This window comes from Oncorhynchus mykiss, chromosome 18 (assembly GCF_013265735.2).
Source record: "Oncorhynchus mykiss isolate Arlee chromosome 18, USDA_OmykA_1.1, whole genome shotgun sequence".
NCBI classification, from domain to species: Eukaryota; Metazoa; Chordata; class Actinopteri; order Salmoniformes; family Salmonidae; genus Oncorhynchus; species Oncorhynchus mykiss.
The window spans coordinates 43,951,221-43,975,966 of NC_048582.1; the positions used below are offsets into that span (position 1 = coordinate 43,951,221).

A 24,746-nucleotide genomic window follows, 5' to 3' on the forward strand; every position below is an offset into this window, starting at 1 on the left:
GTAGGAATCATTTAAAATTCCTTATATTAAGCAAACGAGACATCACAATTTTGTGTTTTTTTAAATGTATGGATAGCCAGGGGTATACTCCAACACTCAGACAATATACAAACAAAGTATGTGTTGAGTCAGTCTGCCAGATCAGAAGCATTAGGGATGACCAGGAATGTTCTTTTGATAAATGTGTGAAATGGACCACTTTCTATCCTGCGAAGCATTTAAAATGTAACTTTTGGGTGTCAGGGAAAATATATGGAGTAAAAAGTACATTACTATTTATATTAGGAATATAGAGAAGTAAAAGTTAAGTACAGATACCCCAAAAAACTCCTTAAGAGATGGCAGTTTTGATAAATTAGGAAATCAGATTTTACGTGTCCATTTAAATAGTTTGTAAATACACTCCATAAATGGTCTATCAACTTGAAACTGTTTATTCATCAAATACATTACAATAATGAACCATGTTCCGTTTTGCGTTGATATCTTTAAAAAAAAAATGGACTAATTTTGACTATGTAACACTAATGCTTAAAATAAATCATATCAAATCTTCTCATGGACTAAAATTCAGATTCACTCCAAACTTGGTCCCTGGACTAGTCACAATAGTCCCTAAAGAGAAAATAACGTTGATACATTCAAAGATGGCCACACTATACCAGGAGATGCATATTAGCACATACGCCAAAATATTCTCACGAACCATAGGACCAAATTGGAACGTCTTAACTTAGTTTGAGAAAAGCAAAGGGATTGATCAAAAGATGGCTGAGTTATTGACAAAATTCTGACTATCTGTCCATTTAAACCACTGTATATCCACTACACAGTGGCCTACCAATTTTAAACTTGTCATAGCCATTATGAACATCCGTAACATGAACCACACTGCATTTGGTATTGATATCTCAAAAAACAAAACTATTAACAACTCATTCTTTGCAAATGTAATGCTAATATTCAAAGTCATCTGCAATCCTCTTCTCATGACTCATATGTCAGATTCACACTAAGACAGTTGTATGTTAAACGAGAGAATCAAAACTCAAACAGAAACAAACATACTAATGTAAAAACTTCAGAAAATATCAAAGTTGTATTTTAGATGTATTTTATTCCATATACAGTATTTATTTGGTGCAATGGTAAAACAAATACATCTCCAAGTAAAAGAAACACACCACTCCAAACAAAGTTGAAATAAATCATTTACGTCATTTTTAAATTACTCGTATTACTCATGTAATAGGTATATTCAGGTCTGCTGACTTGAATGGAAATAAAATTGACAAAAGCTTTGCCTTCATAACATTTTGTTGAGCATTCATACACAAAATTCATTTGTAAGCATTTGCCTTATGCTTGGGCAGAAAGTTGAAATTCTTGGGTACAGGTCCAAGCAGCATTTCACTGTGGAGAAGGGGAAAAAGACCATTACTAAAACCCCTTTTTCCATGAAACTATTCAGCATGCTGTGTGTAATTGGAACAGATATTCAGCCTGTATAAATACATTAGTATAGAGGTAGTCTATACTAATTCAAACCAACTGAGAAATGCTAATGGAACTATTTTTTAAAGTGCATTAACGCACTCATCTTATTGGCTGGTTAAGCTAAAAGCCACCATATAAAAGCCCTCAAGAATATGGATTGAGACACGAGACATTGCTCTTGCAACCTCCTACTATGCTATTTTTAATTGGAAGCTTCAACTACTGAGAATGATTCAAGAGGTCAGTGTGAATGAAAACCAGCATACATTGGCAGCCATAAGAACCTAGGTTAGGATAAGCAATAGTGATCTTCACCTGATCTTGATCCAGTCCCCTACGTGTTGACTTGCCATGAGAGACTCCAGGTAGTCCCTGCCCATGTAGTAGGGTGGTCGCTCGTTGATCCTCTGGGGCACTTGTTCCAGCAGCCCAACTGGTATGTACCTATAAAGGAGAGAGGGTAAGATTGACATGTCCACATTAAATGTGTTACGGTGTTAATGTTTACAGTTCTAAATGAATAAAGAACATTTTGAATTGGTTGAATTCTAGGTTTGTGAAAGACGGTAAATACAGAGAAAAATGATTTTCGGCAGTCCTGCAGGTTCTCGTTTGTCTTCACCTACATCAACATATTGATCAACCTATAAAGCACTAAAACAACTATTGTGTATGTTTCTAAGCATTATTACAGTGTGAATACCACCTGATACTTCGTGCCTATACGAGTACCCACCTGCACATGAAGGACAGCCATTCCAGCAAGAAGTTCCTGGTCTTCTCCAGGCCTTGGGTGTCCGAGCCCCAGTGCTCCAGGCCGTAGTGGGTGAAGTCCCTAAGGACATCCAGCCGCTCGCTGGACGAGATGTCCCAGTCCCGCCTCTCCTTGATCTCTGTGAAAACCCAGGGCTTGATGAGCGCGCCCCTGCCCGAGAGAAAAAGTATTACAACTAGAGCTGGAGTCGATTAAGGCAGGGGTTCTCAAACCTCCTCGGAGACCCCCAGCTGTTCCATGTATTTGAACTATTCACTGCTAACACACCTGATTCAAATGGTCAACTAATTATCAGCCCTTGACTAGATGAATCAGGTGAGTTCAGGGCTACAACAAGATTGTGAAATGTCATGGGGGTCCCTGAGGAGAGGTTTGAGAACCACTGAGATAAGAGACTGAATCTAAGGTGCTTCCCATCTCAAATCAACCCATAGCCCTTCATCAAGCCTCCCTATGCACTTCATTAGATCTGAAAGGGTTGGATAAAAAGTAAGCTATATGTTATCCACTCATCCTATCAGAGCGCACTACTCTGATCAGTCAAATTGTGTGAAATCAAAAGCATGTCTATTCTTTTCCATTAAGATACCAACCTTGCCAGCATTACACCTGAAACTTCAGTCTCTCTAGCCTTCATGGCGTCATAATAAGACAAAATGTCTCCATTACCTGCATATAAGAGAGAAGAAGTTTAACAGGTGCACACAGACACACAGAAAGAAAAACATGCACACACGCACGAACACACTAACTTTGTGAGATTGAGACGCGACCCGTCCTCCATTACCAAGCATACTACTTGCCAATGTTCAATCATTAAAGAATTAACTTAGTGAACTTAAGATTGAGGACCTCCTTCCAAATGGACATCAGATTCTACAACATACTTTGCTTTCCTCCGGCATACAAACTGATTATATACAATCAGTGGGTTTTACAGTTCATTGAGCGGATAGGAAGCGGGTTCTCTCTGGCAAGAACAAAGGCTTTATGACCAATAACAAGTGGTCCCACGGGGGAAACGCAGGAACTTCCGAGCTTCTGCTCTCCCGACTTGTAATACATGTCGCCCTGTTTAGATTCTGAGAGAGTTCTCTGGGATTATAGCCATGTATGTGTAAGTCCCGACACCAAAAATGCTCTCAAAGTTCTTCATTGGACCCTGAAAAAGATGGCGACCACATAACCGGAGGCAGCATTTGTCGCAGTGGACATGAACTAAATCAAATCAACGTTTGTCACATGCGTGTTTTTTATTGTGTATTGATTACTTACAGGCCCTAACCAACAGTGTGATTTTAAGTTAAAAAAAATAGGTATTAGGTTAACAACAGATGACTAAAGAAATAAATACAACAGTAAAAAGAGTGAAAAATAACCGTAGCGAGGGTATAACAGTAGCGAGGCTATATATAGGCACTGGTTAGTCAGGCTAATTTAGGTAGTATGTACATGTACAGTGGGGAGAACAAGTATTTGATACACTGCCGAATTTGCAGGATTCCCTACTTACAAAGCATGTAGAGGTCTGTCATTTTTAATCATAGGTACAATTTAACTGTGAGAGACGGAATCTAAAACAAAAATCCAGAAAATCACATTGTATGATTTGTAAGTCATTAATTTGCATTTTATTGCATGACATAAGTATTAGACTACAATGGGAAGCACAGCCACAAGCTTCCCAGTGACAGGAGCCTACCAGACAAGCTGAATCACTTATATGCTCGCTTCGAGGCAAGCAACACTGAGGCATGCATGAGAGCATCATGAAGTTCGTGCTCCTGAATAATCACATTGACGGTCCAACACGCGCAAATTCCACACTTGACCACTGCTACACCGCTTTTCGACATGGGTATTAGGCTCTATTCCATCCTCAAATCTAATCGCGACGCCAATTTGCTCCTACCCGCCTACATACAAAGACTCAAGAGGGATGTTCCAGTGGTCAGGTCTGTACAACACTGGTCCGATCAATTAGAATCCATGCTTCAAGACCGTTTTGATAACGTGAACCGAAGTATGTTCCAGATTGCCTCTGGGGATAAAATTAATGAATACACCGACTAAAAATGTGATACCAACAATGTCTTTCAAAACTTATCCAAATTAAACAGTGGATAGATGACACCCGTGTCAGGAAACTGAAGAATGGCCATTTATCGTGTTACAGTTGTCAATATGTATATATAATGTAAGGGATAATTAACGAGGGGCTATGCATTCACTGGAAAATAATGACGTGGAAGGTGTATGCTAGCGGATTGGAAATAACCTTTCACTGAGTTATTATAGAGCCCCAAGTTGATTATCCCTTTATACCATGGCTATAATTGAACACATTTACAGCTAGAAATTCATTAATTTGCAGGTAGAAATGTGTTCAACATCCAATGAAGTAGCTAGCAAGTTTACTAGTGTTGGATTCTGGGTAAACTTTGAACACTGATTTTCTAGAGACATGATAGATCAGAAGTATGGCATCTGAGGGATGATAATGGTTTTTACATCAGAAGTGAATGGTTATCTGTAGGAGTTAGGTGGCTTTGGGGATGTGTAGGGGAGACGGGTGGAGATCTTATAAACTAACAAGGTCACTGAGGGAGAGAGGGTGATGTATAAAGGTTACATTATGTCAGGATATGTTATTGCTAGCCATCAGGGATCCTCTGTGAAGAGAAGAGACACAGTCTGGTATCATTAACCATGACAGCCTTGAGTTGGGTAGCAGTGAGCACTTTTGGGTAGAGGTCAGGTTAGATGAAGTGAGGAATAACAGATATAATTAAGGTTCTGTCTATCAACAGAGGTGCATTGGCTGTTCAGTGTGGAGGAGACTCAACCTAGGAGAAAGTGTTAAATATCAGTGCTTGTGTGAAATGTGATGTCTGAATACAGCTGTGTCGACCCTTTGGGAAGAATTAAACTTGGTTAAGCTTCTCTAGTGTCCGCGAGTTATTTACTCTGAAAAATAAGAACCTAACACTAGATAGCGACAGTAGTTGCCTTAGTAACCAAACCATCAGTCCTAGCTTGCCATTACGGAAATCGAATTCAACGACGCCAATGTTTTCAATTAGACATCTTCTTTCAAAAGCAGCTCAAACATGTAAGAACTATAAGCCACTGAATTCTACCTTGCAAATACACTGTGCTTTATATAGAAATAATGCATGCTCTAGAACACATATGTCAGAGTCAAGGCCCGCGGGCCACATCCGGCCCGCAAGAAGGTTTTTTACGGCCCCTGGGATGATCTTGATTTATTATTAGAACCGGCCCGCAGCAAGCCGGCAGCCCGCAGATCTTTTACACGCACCAATACTACATTTCCCACAATGCAAAGGTGACGCACCGAGCAGTAGGCTGCTTCATTTCAATATTTATTGGCACAGCAGTCGTCAGCATCACAGTAAAATTAACTTTCAGATACCCATCAAAAATGGCAAAACGGAAGGTGGATACTGAGAACCGGGGGTTTCAAACAAGGTGGGAGTCGGAGTATATGTTCACGAAGGTAGCTGGAAAACCTGTGTGTCTTCTGTGTGGAGAAAGTGTGGCGGTACTGAAAGAGTATAATCTGAGACGACATTATGAAACGAAACACGCGGACAAAAACAAGAATATGGACATGGAACAAAGGCTACAAAAGGCAGAGGAATTAAAACGAGGCCTCAAATCTCGACAGGCTCTGTTCAAAAAAGCCAAATCACAAGGCCAGGCTGCTGTCAAGGCCAGTTTTATTTTGGCAGAAGAGATCGCTAAATCAGCCCGGCCATTTACGGAGGGGGATTTCATCAAAAACTGCATGATTAAAGTTTGTGACGAAGTTTGCCCAGAAAAAAGGCAACTCTTTTTAAACGTGAGTCTGAGCAGAAACACCATTGCCGAGAGAGTAGACCAGTTGTCCATCAATCTAAAAGAGCAGCTTGTGAAAAAGGGAAAAGATTTTATTGCATATTCCTTGGCTGTGGATGAGAGCACCGACATTTCTGACATTGCCCAGTTGTCAATTTTCATCCGCGGAGTGGACTCCAACCTAAGCGTGACAGAGGAGTTTTTGGCTTTACGTCCTATGCATGGCACAACTACGGGGCATGATTTGTATGAAGAGGTGTCAAGATGTGTAAATGAGATGGAGCTGCCTTGGGAAAAACTCGTGGGTTTGACAACCGACGGAGCACCTGCGATGTGTGGACACAGGAGCGGACTGGTGGCGAAGATACGGGAAAAGATGCAAGAGGAAAACGCGACAGGTGAGCTGACAGCTTATCATTGTATCATACACCAGGAAGCGTTGTGCGGTAAAGCCTTGAAAATGGAGCATGTAATGAGCATCATCACACGCACAGTTAACTTTATCAGAGCCAAAGGTTTGAATCACCGCCAGTTCAAGGCATTTCTGACGGAGTTAGAAACGGAGCATGGTGATTTGCCTTATCACACAGAGGTGCGATGGCTAAGCCAGGGAAAGGTGCTTCAAAGATGTTTCGAGCTTCGTGAGGAGATTTGTCTGTTCTTGGACAGCAAAGGGAAAGACACAACACAACTCCGAGACGAAATGTTTCTGTGTGAAATGGCTTTTCTGTGTGACATTACGAGTCATCTGAATGCAATAAACTTGCAGCTGCAGGGTCGGGATCGTGTCATCTCTGATATGTACAGTACAGTGAAGGCATTTAAAACCAAACTGACTCTGTGGGAGACGCAGATGCGGAAAGAAAATTTGAGCCACTTTCCCAGCTGCCAGACCATGAAAGAGAAGCTCTCTACCAGTGCGTTCCCGAGCACACAGTTGGCTGATAAAATAGGTATGCTTGCCGCTGACTTTCGACGCCGATTTGCTGACTTTGAAGCACAAAAAAGCAGGTTGGAACTGCTCGGTAACCCATTTGCTGTTGACGTGGAAAGCTCACCACCAAACCTCCAAATGGAGTTGATTGACCTCCAATGCAATGATGCACTGAGGGCAAAATATGCGGCAGTGGGTGCTGCGGAGTTCGCCCGTTTCCTCCCCGGCACAATGCCCCAGCTGCGCATCCAGGCTGCTCAAACGTTGTCTATGTTTGGCAGCACATACCTGTGTGAACAACTGTTTTCTTTGATGAACCTGAACAAAACATCACACAGAAGTCGACTTACTGCTGAACACCTCCACTCAATTCTGAGGATTTCTTCAGCTCAGAGCCTTACCCCGAACATTGATGAACTTGTGGAAAAGATGGGACACCACCAAGTATCACCCTCAACCTCAAACAAGTGAACATTACTGTGCAATCACATATTTAGAGTTTTTACTCAGTTCAAGTTTAAAAGTTAAAATTTAATATTTGTTTTCACTGCATGTTACTTCTCCTTAAACAAAGTGTTGTTTTTGATTAATAGATTTTTGCACTTTATTTTTTTGTATTTCAATCCAATTATATTTTAAAAATATTTCAGTTGAGTGGATGATAGAAAATTGCTATTATTGTTTTTTCTTTGAAGTAAATTTAGCCCACTTTTGCTAAAATAGAAAATATAGTCTACTGATGGTGCCTTGAATACCGGTTTCTTTCATTTAATGTTCATGTTATGGGGATATTTATATAAAGGAAATTTGTCTTTTGTGTCTGTTGAAAATTAAAGATTACTGACAGAGCCATAAGAAAATATTGCTTTATTTATCTGATCATATTGTAATATATTTGTTAGGTTTTCAGTAGGTTCAATTAGGTTCACTAGACTATATGCGTCATTTAAAATTTTTTCAATGAACATTCGAACAGTCCGGCCCTCGTCTTGTAGCTGATTTTTTTATTTGGCCCTCCGTCCATTTGACTTTGACACCCCTGCTCTAGAATGACCTTCAAGCCAATCAGAAATTAGTATTCAACAAAGCCAGTTTTTATTGTTTCATTCACTTCACTTTGACCTGCACTGTTGAATTTCCCTGTACCTTGCTAGATTTCCAACCCTGTGCATGTGACTAATAAACTCTCTAAATCCTACTTACCAAAGAGTGGGATGGGGCTGGCGAGTTGGGAGCAGGTATTGATGTAGTCCCAGTCAGCTGACTTAGTATAGCGCTGTTCCCTGGACCTGCCATGCAACTGCATAGAGACTTGAAATTACTCTTATGCTACACATCCCTGCCTGTGACGAAACCAACACAGAACAGTTTACTTAGGCTAGATCGATTTAGGATCCAGCATTACATTCTGACAGACGTACCGTGATCATGGACACCCCCCACTTCTTCATCTCTGGGATGAGTTTATGTGCGATGTTGGCCTTCTCCTGAACGCCGGTACGAATCTTGACAGTCAAAGGGACATCCAGAACCTGAGGAAAGAACAACAAAGTCCCTTTACATACCAGAGTTCAAGTAGTATTTGTTTTCTTTCAAATGCTTTGAGGGTTTTATTGAGCCTGCATTAGTGCAACATCTCCAATACCATAGCTGAGCAAATAAGGAATTCGCATCACTTACAGAGTTCATTCCTCGGATGATTTGCTCAAACTTGTTGGTGCGCGTCATCAGCCCACATCCTCCGCCCTAAAGAAAGGGAAAGGAAGATCATACTAATCATGTTTTAGAGGGCTGGTTTCCCAGACACATTAAGACAAATCCTGGACTAAAAAGTAAGCTCAATGGAGAATGTCCAGAAGAATACACCTTCTTGTATACAAGGTCAATAGGACACCCAGAGTTGATGTCCACAAAGTCCACGTCGATTTTGTTGTTGAGTAGCTCTGCACATCTGGTCATTGTGTCAGGAAAGCATCCCTCCACCTAAAAATGTAAATTATCAGACTTCAGGTACGGACCAAGCTAGAATCCTTAGTTGATATGTTGATATATATATATATATTATTTTTTTTCTTCTTTTTTTCTTATAAATGAATGATAAACCATTGAATCTTAAATAATATAAATTGTAAAGGCCTCATGAGTTTAGTTCAACTGTCACACCCCATCAGAACCCAAAATATAAGCTTGTTTTACTCCAACGTTTGTAAACCATGTAAATTTAAACAAACACTGTATAGCCCCAAAACATGGTTAAAACTATAAAGATATTATTTTATAATAATTTTGACATCATGGATGGTCAGTGCTTCCATCCATAGCTCTGTCTATGAATTTAGACCCATTCCTCATCATTTTTACCAAACATAGGTGGGGTGATGCTTTGTTATCGCTTCAATTAAGGATTCTACCTTTAAAATTGAACCGTTTCAAAGATCTTTACTTTGGGCTCAAATACCCTGGAGGTTCAATCTAAAATGATGGACTAAGATAATCCCCATCTTCCCCATTAATTCAGGATTGAGGCAAATAGCTAGATCTACGCAAATGAGGGACATAGGACTAAAAAAAGGAATTTAAAAAAATGTCTTGACAAATTTAGGAGTGATCTACTACCACTTCTATCACTTTTAAAACCACCATGGGGTGGAACAAGCTCAAGCACACTGCCCAGAACAGAGTACAATGAAGTGGAGATATCCCTGGGGAGCAATGGGCATAAGTATGTATTCAGATGTAAAAAAAAAAATAAAAATAAAATAAATTCTAGCACTTTCAGCCTGTTCTAACCTGCACGCCGAAAAGGTCCTCGCTCTCATGTCTCTTGAGGAGCGCCCATTCGGACGACTGGCCCTGCAGCAGGTTGGTACACATGGCCATCTCTCCACATGTAATGTCGGCGCCGAATCGTTTGCATATACGACGGAAAGGCAGGTTTCCACACTGAGACAAATGTATTCATTTTATTAGATCATTCTAAAATACATAATGCAGAAAACAACAATTCACACATAAAAAAATCATAGATTATATCTAACAAAGTCACTTATTTTCATTCTGGTCCTCTTTGGTGTATGAAATATCAAGCCATTAGTGTGTGCACATTGGGTCGCTTTCCCGAACCCAAAACAAGCTTATTCCTGGACTAAGAAACCCTATTAAAAATAGATTTTCAGTTGAGCATGGGTTTCAGTCCAGGAGTAGGATTAATCAGTCTGGGAAAGTGACCAATTCTGTTCCAAGGACCGACTTACCGTTGTTAAGGGAGCAAGATACAGCTTGTCTTTGAAGTCCACCTTTAGGAAGAATAAAAACAATTATTTCTATTCATAACGTTACTATTTGGTTTAAACAACTTCTTAATATTAAAAATGGGCAGTTAATATTTAAATGAGCTTAATATACAAAGTGCCACTCAGATGCCCGACATGCAAGACAAAATACCTAGCACTGTGTTTAAGTCAAGCGGCTCAAACATACCTGCTTCTTTTCACATTGTCGTAACTTTATAACATCAGCATCAGTCAACGGCCCAATGGTTTTCACTAGAGCCAGGTTCTCCTGGCTAACCTGCAATTTTCCAAAAGGTAAACAACTTGAGGAAAAACTTCGAGCCACCATACAGTAAATCCCAAAATAGCACAGATCTATTTATTATATTTCCCAGCCAGGCAGTTTTTCCCTTGTCACTGTCAACTCGTTGCTGTTAAGCGCTTTGTGACAAATGTAGTAGTAGTTGTAGAGTAATAGTGTTGCTACAGTACCTCAGTTCCCTGGTTGTCTGTTTGTAGTTTCTCCCCTTCAGAACACTGAGAGATCACCACCGCTGAACAACAGTTATCAACTAAGGGAGATAAAACATTGAACTATCAGAATAATTATCATCAACACCTGATTAGCGTGAAAATCAGATTATATAATAGCTGAATTAATCCATTTAATTTATTCTAACACCATCTCTGCACCTGACAAGTCTTTACAAACAGTAAAGGCACTTGAAATGCAGTTTGGCTTTGAGAGTGGTACACAAAGAAAACTGTCCAAACAAAAAATATGGCCAATTCTGCAACTAAAAACAGTGAAATTCCTGCGAATATCAGTCGCAAAACCACCAGGGATGTATTCACTAGTAACCAAACAGAAGCAAATAGGGAGGGACCTACCGGAATTTGCTAATATAAACTCTTGTTTCGTTGCAAAACTTTTTGCTACAGTGTGTGACTAATGAATATAACCCAGGCGACATATTGCTTCCACAAAATGGCAGACCCCGCAGAGCCTTACCGTTCTCTGCTGTTACAGCCTTTTTCCAGCCCTCTCCTGCTTTGTGTCCGCCTTTGAAAACGGTCTTCATGTAGGCGTCAGACGCTGTAAAGGGGACCACCTTCTTGCGGAGGCGCCACTGCAGGTCCTTGTCCAGGCTATTCCTCACGGGTGTTCTCCCCTCCATGGCTTTCACACGCTCCTCGTTAGCCAGGTTTTTTAGGTCAGCGCTGATGTGGGCCCGGGCGAATCGGCAGCTCAAGCCGTAGTGGCACTTCCCGAAGGTGTCATAGAGGTAGCAGTGCTCTCCAACGTCAGCGGGCTTTAAGGCCATGTACTCAGCAACATCATGGATGAACTTGCATTTGTCGCCGTAGACACATTTGGTCTCACGCTCCTGGGGGAGTTCAATGAGAAAATAGAAAAAACTATTTGGTGTTGATAAACAATTAGGTCTACAGGAAACTCAATTGAGCATGCTCCTGATAGGTAAAGGAAAAACATATTATTGAAATGACTTGGGGGGGATTTCAAACATGGCAAGTCCCAGGTTGCATGAAAAGCAGTTGGCCCTTTCATCTAGTCGCTAAAGTGACAGTCCTACCTGAATTATGGAAGGACACAGTCGTCTGTTGTCGTAGCTCGTGGGTTTCATATGCGGCCTAGACTTGTTCTGTCCTCGCATTCGCTTGCTGTTCCGTTTCTCCGTCCTCTCCTGCTCATCCGGGTCCACTTTAAATTTTTTCTCTTGAGGCTCTTCCAGAGAGTCTTCTGCTGTCTCTTTTGGTGCTGCATCGTCACTGGCCTTGTCATCGTTAGGACCCTTCCCTCCAGAGTCCAGTAACTCATGGAACTTTTCTTTGGTTGTGAGAAACCTGAAAACAGAGAATGCTGATCACATTCATATATAATTGATACAATTCAACAAGTAGGCCTAATACGTATAAATTTGGGCTGTCCCCGAATACAAAAAATATTGGTCGGCCGAGAGTCATCTGTTCTTTTGGTCGAAATTTTTAAATGTGAATTTTTCCATATGCAGACACATCCTATGTGTTTTAATCAAATCAACTATACTGAACAAAAATATAAACTAAATATGAAGGTGTTAGTCCAATTTTTTGGAGTTGTGTTGTATTCTAGCTTGAAATATATATAGTGGAGACAACAAGTATTTGATAACCTGCAAAATCGGCAATGTTTCCTACTTACAAAGCATGTAGAGGTCTATAATTTTTTATCATAGGTACACTTCAACTGTGAGAGACGGAATCTAAAACAACAATCCAGAAAATCATATTGTATGATTTAAGTAATTAATTTGCATTTTATTGCATGACATAAGTATTTGATACATCAGAAATGCAGAACTTAATATTTGGTACAGAAACCTTTGTTTGCAATTATAGAGATCATACGTTTCCTGTAGTTCCTTGACCAGGTTTGCACACACTGCAGCAGGGATTTTGGCCTACACCTCCATACAGATCTTCTCCAGATCCTTCAGGTTTCGGGGCTGTCGCTGGGCAATATGGACTTTCAGCTCCCTCCAAAGATTTTCTATTGGGTTCAGGTCTGGAGACTGGCTAGGCCACTCCATGACCTTGAGATGCTTCTTACGGAGCCACTCCTTAGTTGCCCTGGCTGTGTGTTTCGGGTCATTGTCATGCTGGAAGACCCAGCCACGACCCATCTTAGTGTGTTACTAATGGTTTTTTTTGAGACTGTGGTCCCAGCTCTCTTCAGGTCATTGACCAGGTCCTGCCGTGTAGTTCTGGGCTGATCCCTCACCTTCCTCATGATCATTGATGCCCCACGAGGTGAGATCTTGCATGGAGCCCCAGACAGAGGGTGATGGACCGTCATCTTGAACTTCTTCCATTTTCTAATAATTGCGCCAACAGTTGTTGCCTTCTCACCAAGCTGCTTGCCTATTGTCCTGTAGCCCATCCCAGCCTTTTGCAGGTCTACAATTGTATCCCTGATGTCCTTACACAGCTATGGTCTTGGCCATTGTGGAGAGGTTGGAGTCTGTTTGATTGAGTGTGTGGACAGGTGTCTTTTATACAGGTAACGAGTTCAAACAGGTGCAGTTAATACAGGTAATGAATGGAGAGCGGGAGGGCTTCTTAAAGAAAAACTAACAGGTCTGGGAGAGCTGGAATTCTTACTGGTTGGTAGGTGATCAAATACTTATGTCATGCAATAAAATGCAAATGAATGACTTAAAAATCATACAATGTGATTTTCTGGATTTTTGTTTTAGATTCCGTCTCTCACAGTTGAAGTGTACCAATGATAAAAATGACAGACCTCTACATGCTTTGTAAGTAGGAAACCCTGCAAAATCGGCAGTGTATCAAATACTTGTTCTCCCCACTGTACTTATTAATTTTACCATACTAGAACTACTTTACATGTATAATGTTATTGTTAAATCTCATGAATCCTATTAAGAGGGCCAAAGGGTAAAAGTTTGGTTTCAGTCACTGATAAGGTTGGATAGCCGTGGATTAGGGAGGAGTGAGGAATGTTGGCCGAGGTCAGGTCAGATGAAGTGACAAGAAACCATTCTATTACGCACACACCACCTACATTCCTGCCTAGCAATAGAGATGTATTGGCTGTCTGGATGTCAAATCAAATGCGCCGAATACAACATCTGTAGATGTAACAGTATACCTTCCGTCCTTCTCCTCGCCCCTACCTGGGCTCGAACCAGGGACCATCTGCACGCATCTGAAGCATCATTAACCACCCTCCTTTGTGGCCCTTTGAGAGCAAGGGGAACAACTACTTCAAGGTCTCAGAGCGAGTGACGTCACCGATTGAAACGCTATTAGCGCGCACCCCGCTAACTAGCTAGCCATTTCACATCAGTAACATAGACCTTACCGTGAAATGCTTACTTAAAAGCCCTTTATTCCTTGAACTGCATTGTTGGTTCAGAAAATATTTACTAAATAAAGTGAAGTAAAAGATTAAATATAAAGTAACAATAAAGAGGCTATATACAGGGGATAACGGTACCGAGTTAATGTTGCACACCCAATTTTTCCGTTTTTGATTTGTTAAAAAAGTTTGAAATATCCAATAAATGTCGTTCCACTTCATGATTGTGTCCCACTTGTTGTTGATTCTTCACAAAAAAATACAGTTTTATATCTTTGTTTGAAGCCCGAAATGTGGCAAAAGGTCGCAAAGTTCAAGGGGGCCGAATACTTTCGCAAGGCACTGTACCTCTGCTACAGAGGATAAGTTCATTAGAGTTAACAGCCTCAGAAATTGCTGCCCAAATAAATGCTTCAGAGTTCAAGTAACAGACATCAACTGTTCAGAAGAGACTGCGTGAATCAGGCCTTCATGCTTGAATTTCTGCAAAGAAACTACTACTAAAGGACACCAATAAGAAGGGACTTGATTGGGCCAAGAAACACGAGCAATGGACATGAGACCGGTGGAAATCTGTTCTTTGGTCTGATGAGTCCAAATATGAGATTTTTGGTTCCAAACGCCGTGTCTTCGTGAGATGCAGAGTTGGTGAATGGACGATGTCCGCATGTGCGGTACCCACCGTGAAGCATGGAGGAGGTGGTGTGATGGTGTTTTGCTGGTGACACTGTCAGTGATTTATTTATAATTCAACTCACACTTAACCAGCATGGCTACCACAGCATTCTGCAGCAAAATTCCATCCCATCTGGTTTGCGCTTAGTGGGACTATCATTTGTTTTTCAACAGGACAATGACCCAACACACCTCCAAGATGTGTAAGGGCTATTTGACCAAGAAGGCGAGTGAGGAGTGCTGCATCCAGATGAAATGGCCTCCACAATCACCCAACCTCAACCCAATTGAGATGGTTTGGGATGAGTTGGACCTCAGAGTGAACGAAAAGCAGCCAACAATATGCTCAGGTTATGTGGGACCTCCTTCAAGACTGTTAGAAATTCATTCCAGGTGAAGCTGGTTGAGAGAATGCCAAGAGTGTGCAAAGCAGCCATCAAGGCAAAGGGTGGCTATTTTGAAGAATTTCAAATATAAAATATATTTGAGGATCTGGGGGTTCATGCCAAATCTTTTCAGTCTCCGGAGGGGGAAAAGGTGTAGTCATGCCCTCTTCACGACTGTCTTGGGGTGTTTGGAACATGATAGTTTGTTGGTGAAGTGGACATCAAGGAATTTGAAACACTCGACCCACTCCACTACAGCCCCGTCGATGTGAATGAGAGCATGTTCTGCACCCCTTTTCCTGTAGTCCACCATCAGCTCCTTTGTCTTGCTCACGTTGAGGGTGAGGTTGTTGTCCTTAGCACTACACTCCCAGGGCTCAGACCTCTTCCCTATAGGCGGTCTCATCATTCTCAGTGATCTGGCCTACCACTGTTGTGTTGTCAGCAAACTTAATGATGGTTAAGAGTTGTGCTTGGCCAAGCAGTCGTGGGTGAACAGGGAATACAGAAGGGGACTAAGTATGCACCCCTGAGGGGTACCTCGAGACTTCTGTAATATTAGACATCGCGCACCAGCAGTTATTGACAAAAAGACACCACCACCCATTGTCTTACCAGTCATAGCTGTTCTGTCGATGCACGGAAAACCCAGCCAACTGTACATTATCCGTGTTGTCGTTCAGCCACGACAACCCAGCCAACTGTACATTATCCGTGTTGTCATTCAGCCACGACTCGGTGAAACAGAAGATATTACAGCTTTTAATGTCCCGTTGGTAGGAGTCTTGAATGCCGATCATCCAGTTTATTCTCCAGTGATTGCACTTTGGCCAATAGAACTGATGGTAGAGGAGAGTTACCCACTCGCCGACTAAATCTCACAAGGCACCCCAACCTCCACCCCCTGTATTTCCATATTTTCTTCACGCGAATGACGGGGATTTGGGCCTGGTCTCAGGGAAACAGTATATCCTTCACGTCAGATTCATTAAAGAAAAAATCTTCATCCAGTTTGAGGTGAGTAATCACTGTTCTGATATCCAGAAGCTCTTTAAGGTCATAAGAGATGGTAGCAGCAACACTATGTACGAAATAAGTAACAAAAAATTTGAAAAAAACAAAATAGCACAGTTGGTTAGGAGCCTGTAAAACAGCAGCCATCCCCTCTGGTGCCATTCCTTTATTAGACAGGAGACTCTATATATAAATACTTGTGCTGATGGAAACATGTCTTTGTCTTCTCAGCTCTTTGACCAAGTGGGTGAATAAACTTGGTTTGAGCTTTGACTAATTGTCCATTAGGTTCTGACACAGAGTGAAAAACTAACAGCTGAAATAAAAGGCCATTTTCAATACGCACAAAAAAAAAAAAAAAAACTCAAATTTTATGCACAAATTGTGTTTCTATCACTGTCAGTGGCCATTTCTCCTTGGTCAAGATAACCCATCTAGCTGACAAGTGTGGCATATCAAGACGCTGATTAAACCAATTGATCATTACCCAGGTGTACCTTGTGCTGGGGACACTTAGAAGGCCACAAAAATGTGGTGTGTTGTCACACAACAATGCCACAAGTTTTGAGGGAGTGTGCAATTGGCATGCTGACTGCAGGGATGTCCAACAGAGCTGTTGCCAAATAATTGAATGTTTATTTCTCTACCATAAGCCATTTCCAACATTGTTTTTAGAGAATTTGGCAGTACAACCTACTGGCCTCACAACCGCAGACCACGTTTAACCACGCCAGCTCAGTTGTAGTTCTGTCTGTAATAAAGTCATTTTGTGGGGAAAAACTCATTCTGATTGGCTGGGCCTGGCTCCCAGTGGGTGGACCTGGCTCCCAAGTGGGTGGACCTATGCCCTCCCATGGCTGCGTCCCTGCCCAGTCATGCAAAATCCATAGATTAGGGCCTAATGAATGTACTTGAATGATTTCATTATATTAACTGTTACTCAGTAAAATCTTCTAAATTGTTGCATGTTACGTTTATATTTTTGTTCAGTATATATGCACTAAGTGTGTATGACGCTTTAAGCACACATTTGATTGTGCCAGGCCAAGCTCAGACTTGCTGCCCTGTGTTAAAAATGACAGCGAGTGACTGTGTGACTAGCACCTGTTGTCTCTCGTCCCTGCTGCAGCGACCACCACAGAAAATCTGTGTTTATCGTGGTGTCCGTGTTACTGAAGCTGCAACATAATTACAGCCATTTCTTAATGAAAAGTTATGACCAAAATCCCAAATTTATTTAGGAAAAGCATTCCCTATTACTTCAACCCTTGCTCTCGTCACGTGACACATGTAAGGATGTGACAAATAGAGCCTGACTTTAGCATATCACAATCACATGAATAAATTGGTTATAACCAACTATGAACACCGTAACACATGTGATAGCAAAACGGATGCAAATGACATGACAAATCGGGGGAATGTTTGGTTGCTCAGGAGGTAAAGGGAATGTCAGATATAAGGAATAAATTTGACTAGTTGTGGAAAATACTGGAGCAAGTCCTGCATGCCAAACAAGTGCTGTTAGATTACAATATAATTCTGACTGTATTGGAACAATGTAAACACTAAATGAATGATAACCAGTACCAGCTGGCTGGTGTGTTTACAGACATATTCAATCAATCCCTATCCCAGTCTGGTGTCCCCACATGCTTCAAGATGGCCACCATTGTTCCTTTTCCCAAGAAAGCTAAGGTACCTGAACTAAATGACTATCGCCCCGTAGCACTCACTTCTTTGATCATGAAGTGCTTTGAGAGACTACTTACTTACTTGTCCCCATGGGGAAATGTTGTTGCAGTGTCATGTACACGTTTAAATTGGCATTTATATACAAAACAAAATGGACAATACAACTTTCATAACAGTTACATACCAATTCAATAAAAAATAAAAAAAATTAAAGACTAGTCAAGGATCATATCACCTCCACCCTACCTGTCACCCTAGACCCACTCCAATTTGCTTACCGCCCCAATAGGTCCACAGACGATGCAATCGCCATCACACTTCCCTATCCCATCTGGACAAGAGGAATACTTATGTAAGAACGCTGTTCATTGACTACAGCTCAGCATTCAACACCATAGTACCCGCCACACTCATAATTAAGTTTGAGACCCTGGGTCTCAACCCCGCCCTGTGCAACTGGGTCCTGGACTTCCTGACGGACCACCCCCAGATGGTGAAGGTAGGGAACAACATCTCTACTCCGCTGATCCTCAACACTGGGGCATAACAAGGGTGTGTTCTCAGCCACCTCCTGTGCTCCCTGTTCACCCATGACTGCCTGGCCATGCACGCTTTCAACTCAATCATCAAGTTTGCAGACGACACAACAGTAGTGGACTTGATTACCAACAACAACGAGACAACCTACAGGGAGGAGGTGAGGGCCCTCAGAGTGTGGTGTCAGGAAAATAACCTCTCACTCAATGTCAGCAAAGCAAAAGAGATGATCGTGGACTCCAGGAAACAGCAAAAGGAGCACCCCCTATCCACATCGACGGTACAGCAGTGCAGAAGGTGGAAAGTTAAGTTTCTCGGAGTGCATATCACCGACAAGCTGAAATGGTCCACCCACACAGATAGTGTGGTGAAGGCGCAATAGCGCCTCTTCAACCTCAAGAGGCTGAAAAAAATGTGGCTCGTCACCGAAAACCCTCACTAACTTTTAGAGGTGCACAATTGAGAGCATCCTGTCAGGCTGTATCACCGCCCATTACGGCAACTCCACTGCCCACAACCGCAGGGCTCTCCAGAGGGTGGTGCGGTCTGCACAACGCGTCACTAGGGGCAAACTACCTGCCCTCCAGGACACCCACAACACCCGATGTCACAGGAAGGTTGTAAAGTTGTCTCGCGCACCAATGCTGGTCATAAAAAAATCTAGCTAGCTCATGGATGCAAACAACGTTCTTCCCCAAAAACACAGCAAAAGGACAATCTGTTTCAGTAGCTATACTTAACTAGCTAACTATATAGCTAGGTGTCATCATCTAAAATAACCCTAATTTATAAGACAGTTCTTACTTGATCAACCCATCTATGTGAAGCTAGCCACAATAAGGATTGGCCACAATAGTGGACTTAGCAGTTAGCCTTCAAAATAAAGGTATGACAATTCTACTATTTGTATATATTTGCCCTTACTGTCAATGACATACTTTTATTTTGAAGGCAAACCACAAATTCCGCTATTGTGCCTAATCCTTATTGTGGCTAGCTTCACAATACATAACCGGTCCGGTCGAACCTCACTAGCCAGATGAAGCTAGCTGGATGCTTATAACTTTAGCTTTGGTCAACAGGGTTAAGTAGCAGGCAGGCAATTTATTTTCATGAACTGAAGTTCAATTTCAATAGGCGAACAACAAGTGGCATCCAAGCTAATACTTACAAGGATTCCTAAATCTTTGCTAAGAATAATTTAAATGACTTCAGTTTCTACTGGTCAGTGTTTTCAGGCTGGTTGTATTGGTGCTTTGGTTCTAGCTCGGTACCAAGCTAGCCACCCCAGAAGTTGCAGTCGAGCAAATTATGCTTTATTACCAACGCGGTATTGTAAACACATCGTTTGTGGCCGGTGTTTGCAAACTTTTTTGTACAGATTTGACAGTGCTACTGTATTTATTTTGACACGCAAAGACCCAAACGACGTTCCATAGTATGTATGTCGTGAAGCTAATATCAGTGACGCTATTACTGTGTAACTCCGGTAGGGCAACATCTGAAAAATAGAGCACTTGGTAGTGTGCACCGGTGTTTGACCAGTCGGCAAAAGCCAACATCACCCACGACCGAGAACGGTTGATTGTCAATGGCAATGAATTCCATGATCTTGGCTTTAATGGATTTTGCCTTTAGAGTTGTCTCGCTGAAATGTTCTTACTCTTTCAAATGACTGCTCGACTTTTTGACTGCTCGATCCACACAGCAGACATTGTGGGCTAGGTTAGGAATGCTGTGCTGCACATGTAGCGCAAAATTTACGTGGTGTCATTATATAGGTTAGCAAGTCTGCTTTGACATTAGTTTTGCACATCGGTGTTATACTAGATATCGGTCGATGCCGATGTTGGCATTTTTAGCTAATATCGTCCAATTCCGATATGTTCAAAGATATATCATGCCCCTAAAACTAACACTCAAACAGGCAACACAAGCAGGACCTGTCTTATTTCTGTAGCTAAATATATATGGATGATTTATAGGTCAGGCACAATTAACAGTTAGGCTGTTGATTATAGATCTATTTAAGTTGGTGTTTCCTCTCTCCTCACTTTTCTTAGACAATTAAGGTAAGGGCTGTTTTCTTATCTCATAACTCCACTGCTGCCTCCGCCGCATTGTTCTCAACACAAATATGCTGGGTGACTTTGCTATTACGCACATAGCAACATGTTCATTTAACAGCGCACTGATGTTTCAGAAGCGCAACCGCTATCAAACGTGGGAGGAAGCGCATTTGTTATAAAATAATATTTGTATTAGTGTTGCACCATTTGTTCTTATGTAAAATAACCATTTACAATTTCAGTAGCACGTCTTAAGGGGAGGGTTTCCCAAACTCAGTCCGGGGGCCTATCCTGGGTGCACGTTAAGTTTTTTGCCCTAGCACTACACAGCTGATTCAAATGATCAAAGCTTGATGATGAGTTGGTTATTTGAGTCAGCTGTGTAGTACTATGGCAAAAACCAAAACATGCACCCAGGGGTGGGGCCAGGTCAGGGTTTGGGAAAACCTTTATTAAGAGTGATCCCCACAGCCACCACAATGGATTAGTCCACTCAGACAAGCGCAAATCAAACTGCTCGACTAAAGAAATCTCGGTCGACCAACAGCCTATCGACCAGTCTTTTTTTAAATTGTATAGTTTCTCTCATTGAAGCCTGTTCTATCAGTACATGTCAGACGGGTGATGGTCTGGGGCAGGGGTGGCCAATTGTATCCACAGTTGTGTGTGCAGGATTTTTTTCCAACCAAGTAGCAACAGGAAGCAAACTTACTGGGTTTTAATGGCAGCTCTGCCTTTATCAGTCCCATTCATCCCATGGCTTTCTGTGGGTATATTTGGGGTTGTCTCGGTCTCCATAACTCCCTCTGAAATAAACATTGCAACATTAGTTGGTAAGTTAGCTAGCACAGTTGCTTGCTTGAACACTTAACGTTAGTCGACACTGGACTCGGATTTTGGCTGGCTTGAACAAGGGTGGTAACTTTACTTAATGCATTATGGCTACTGTAGCTAGCTAGAAAACAATGTCAGCAACAAAATACTACTGCAATGTTGCAGTAGCACATTAGGAAAAGCAACATTCATAGCTCTTATGATTAAATGATACACTTAGAGATAAATCCATGGAAACTTCATGACAAGTAAAATTAAGCAAGCAAAGCTACGAAGCTACACTTGGCGAGCTGCATTTTATGACAACCCATGCATGACAGCTAGCCGTGCACTGCAGCTAACTAGCAAATCAAGTTAAGCTGCCCGTAACGTTAGCTAACCATGTCGCTCTCGAATAATTATGCGTTAAGTGGAAGAAAGTCATTATACAAAAGTAAAATATCACTAAAACTATGGTAATATGCTGAGGTGACAAATCCAGTCGATGAAAAACTGAAGAGTACCTGATAATCCAAAACTAACTACCGCGGCAAGACAATCGACCCGTGCAACACCTTATATCGGTCCGTGTGACGCATTTTCTAAATATTTGGATCCAGGCAAATAAATAATTCCGTTAGAGGTTCAGTTGTCTTCAATCTTGCATATTTATTCATTGATACTATAATGTAAAAAATATATATAAAAAATAGTACTGATTAGATTATTAAAACCAACTGTCAAACACTTAGGTCATGTAATTTCAGGTAGAGATACCTTACAAAGCAACTACTCTCCTATCTATTTCGCCTGGTTCTATTTCTTTTATGTAGCAGGCTTGACTTGATGTATCTCTAGGAAACTGTGCATTGAGTCAACAATGCAGTTTTAAGAAAAAAGAGATAAGAATAACAAATAAGTAAAGAGCAGCAGTAAATAACAATAGCAGGGCTATATACAGGGTGTACCGGTACAGAGTCAATGTGCAGGGCGCACCGGTGTCGAGGTACTTATGTACATGTAGGTAGAGTTTTTAAAGTGACCATGCATAGATAATAACAGAGAGTAATAGCAGCATAGAAGAGGGTGGGGGGTGGGGTGCAATGCAAACAGTCTCGGTTGCCATTTGATTAGCTGTTCAGGAGACTTATGGCTTGGGGGTAGAAGCTGTTTAGAAGCCTCTTGGACCTAGACTTGGCGTAAAGTCACACACTGTGCTGGCTACTGTAAAGGCACACATACACTATAGCTGGCTGCTGTAAAGTCACACAAACACACTACACCTGGCTACTGTAAAGTCACACACACACACTTCAGCTGGCTACTGTAAAGTCACACACAAACTATAGCTGGCCTGCTGTAAAGTCACACACAAACTATAGCTGGCCTCTGTAAAGTCACACACACAATATAGCTGGCTACTGTAAAGTCACACACACACTATAGTTGGCCTCTGTAAAGTCACACACACACACACTATAGCTGGCTACTGTAAAGTCACCCACACACTATAGCTGGCTACTGTAAAGTCACACCCACACACTATAGCTGGCTACTGTAAAGTCACACACACACACTATAGCTGGCTACTGTAAAGTCACACACACACACACACACACACACACACACACACACACACACACACACTATAGCTGGGTACTGTAAAGTCTTACATTCACTATAGCTGGCTATTGTAAAGTCACACTATAGTTGGCTACTGTAAAATCACATACACACACTATAGCTGGCTACTGTAAAGTCACTCACACACACAGACACACGCACACACACACTCACATGCACACACACACAGCGTTTTCCTGTTTGCTTATGGCGAAATACAGCTCATTCAGTGCGGTCTTAGTGCCAGCATCAGTCTGTGGTGGAATGTAGACAGCTATGAAAAATACAGATGAAAACTCTCTAGGTAGATGTTGTGGTCTACAGCTTATCATGAGATACTCTACCTCAAGCAAGCAAAACCTCAAGACTTCCTTAGATATCGTGCACCAGCGGTTATTTACAAAAATACATAGATCAACGTTTTTATTTTCCAAAGATTGCACGTTTGCTATCAGAATTGGAAGGAAGTGGGGGTTTATTTGATCGCCGACAAATTCTCTCCAGTTCGTGGTGAGTAATCGCAGTTCTGATGCACAGAAGTTATAGCAGCAACACTATGTACAAAATAAGTTATAAAGAGAATTGCCCTATAACGGTGACAAACGGTGCCCACAACCTGTTATGGCCTACATAAAGCTGTCCCAACAGCAGTCCCAAAACCTTACCACTGCTACACCTGGCTATCAGAGGAACTGTGTCTGGCAGATAAACAATTCTTTCAGCCTCATTTCCTGCCTTTAAAAAACAGCAAAGCTGATATGACTGACTTGCTTAAACACATGTAGTGTCTAGAGACAATTGAGATGTACAAACTATGGGATAAGGGGACGACGAGCGCATAAGAGGCAATCCGTAATTTTGATTAAGACAATGTGCGAGCGAGGACAGATGTAGTCAATAAAACTATTAGTTCAGCACTTTTGAACAGGACACTATGTACAGCACAGTACAGTACAGTATTCTCCCTGTTCACCAAGTCAGAACAGTAGGATAAATAAAAGGGGCATGTAAGCAGACATTGAAAGTCTTACAAAATTTTGATGATGAAATTTCTTTAAAACAGGCTATAGGCTACATGTACACCACCAAGTCAGAACAGTAGTTAGAATTATGAGGGAAAAGGGATCAAATTATTAGGGTGAGGCTAACAGCTTACTACACATACACTTGATATTACTTTCTTAGTTACAGTATACATATCTCCCTGGCATATAACTTCATTTACGCAGCAGCATGCAATACATTTTTGGACTCACCTTGTTGTGCTGTGCTCACTTGAACAGGAAGGTTGTGTGGCTGTCCTTTGAGGGCAAATTTTGTCATCAAACTTTGTCGTCAAAGTCTGGCATTCTCTAGATTTATGGTACTTTCAAGACAACAAAGTTGACTCATGATGACATCAGTGACCTTCAGGCCCGAGTTCCCAACTTGAAATTCCAAGTTGGATGACCATTCAAAACCTATTTTCCCAATCAGAGCAAAACAAAATTGAGTTCCCAGTTGTCTTGAACTCACTGAAGTCTGAGATTTCCCAGTTCCGAGTTTCCATTTTTTTGAGCAAGGCAGAAGTCCTGCTGGATTGACAGCATGAGCACCGATTTGTTTTATCTATAATTTCTCTTCTTATTTTCTCTTCATATGACAAGGATTGAAAAGGATTTTCCAGTAGATTGTTGACTTGATTCATGATGATGAATGCTAGCTTGCTAGTT

General features: G+C 41.5%; 1 protein-coding gene across 1 annotated transcript; it reads right to left on the bottom strand.

Annotated features, from left to right (window-relative positions):
• Positions 1-1,097: 1,097 nt before the first annotated feature.
• dus3l (dihydrouridine synthase 3-like (S. cerevisiae)) lies at positions 1,098-22,321 on the bottom strand. Its single transcript, XM_021572160.2, has 16 exons — positions 21,936-22,321; positions 21,311-21,404; positions 11,935-12,205; positions 11,352-11,727; positions 10,832-10,911; positions 10,548-10,637; positions 10,322-10,363; positions 9,858-10,010; positions 8,934-9,050; positions 8,748-8,813; positions 8,489-8,599; positions 8,271-8,367; positions 2,866-2,941; positions 2,234-2,422; positions 1,813-1,941; positions 1,098-1,413 (listed from the first exon to the last, which is right to left on the bottom strand). The coding sequence occupies exons 2-16, from the start codon at positions 21,394-21,396 to the stop codon at positions 1,341-1,343; spliced, it is 1,956 nt and encodes a 651-aa protein (XP_021427835.2). The 5' UTR covers positions 21,397-21,404; positions 21,936-22,321; the 3' UTR covers positions 1,098-1,340.
• Positions 22,322-24,746: the final 2,425 nt, after the last annotated feature.

Excerpts from the sequence above, each read along its gene's own strand:
- dus3l (XM_021572160.2), bottom strand. The coding sequence starts at position 21,396 with ATGGAGACCGAGACAACCCCAAATATACCCACAGAAAGCCATGGGATG. Across the intron at positions 10,638-10,831 it reads CAGACAACCAGGGAACTGAG|GTTAGCCAGGAGAACCTGGC; the intron begins GTACTGTAGCAA and ends GGAAAATTGCAG. Across the intron at positions 1,942-2,233 it reads TGGCTGTCCTTCATGTGCAG|GTACATACCAGTTGGGCTGC; the intron begins GTGGGTACTCGT and ends TCTCCTTTATAG.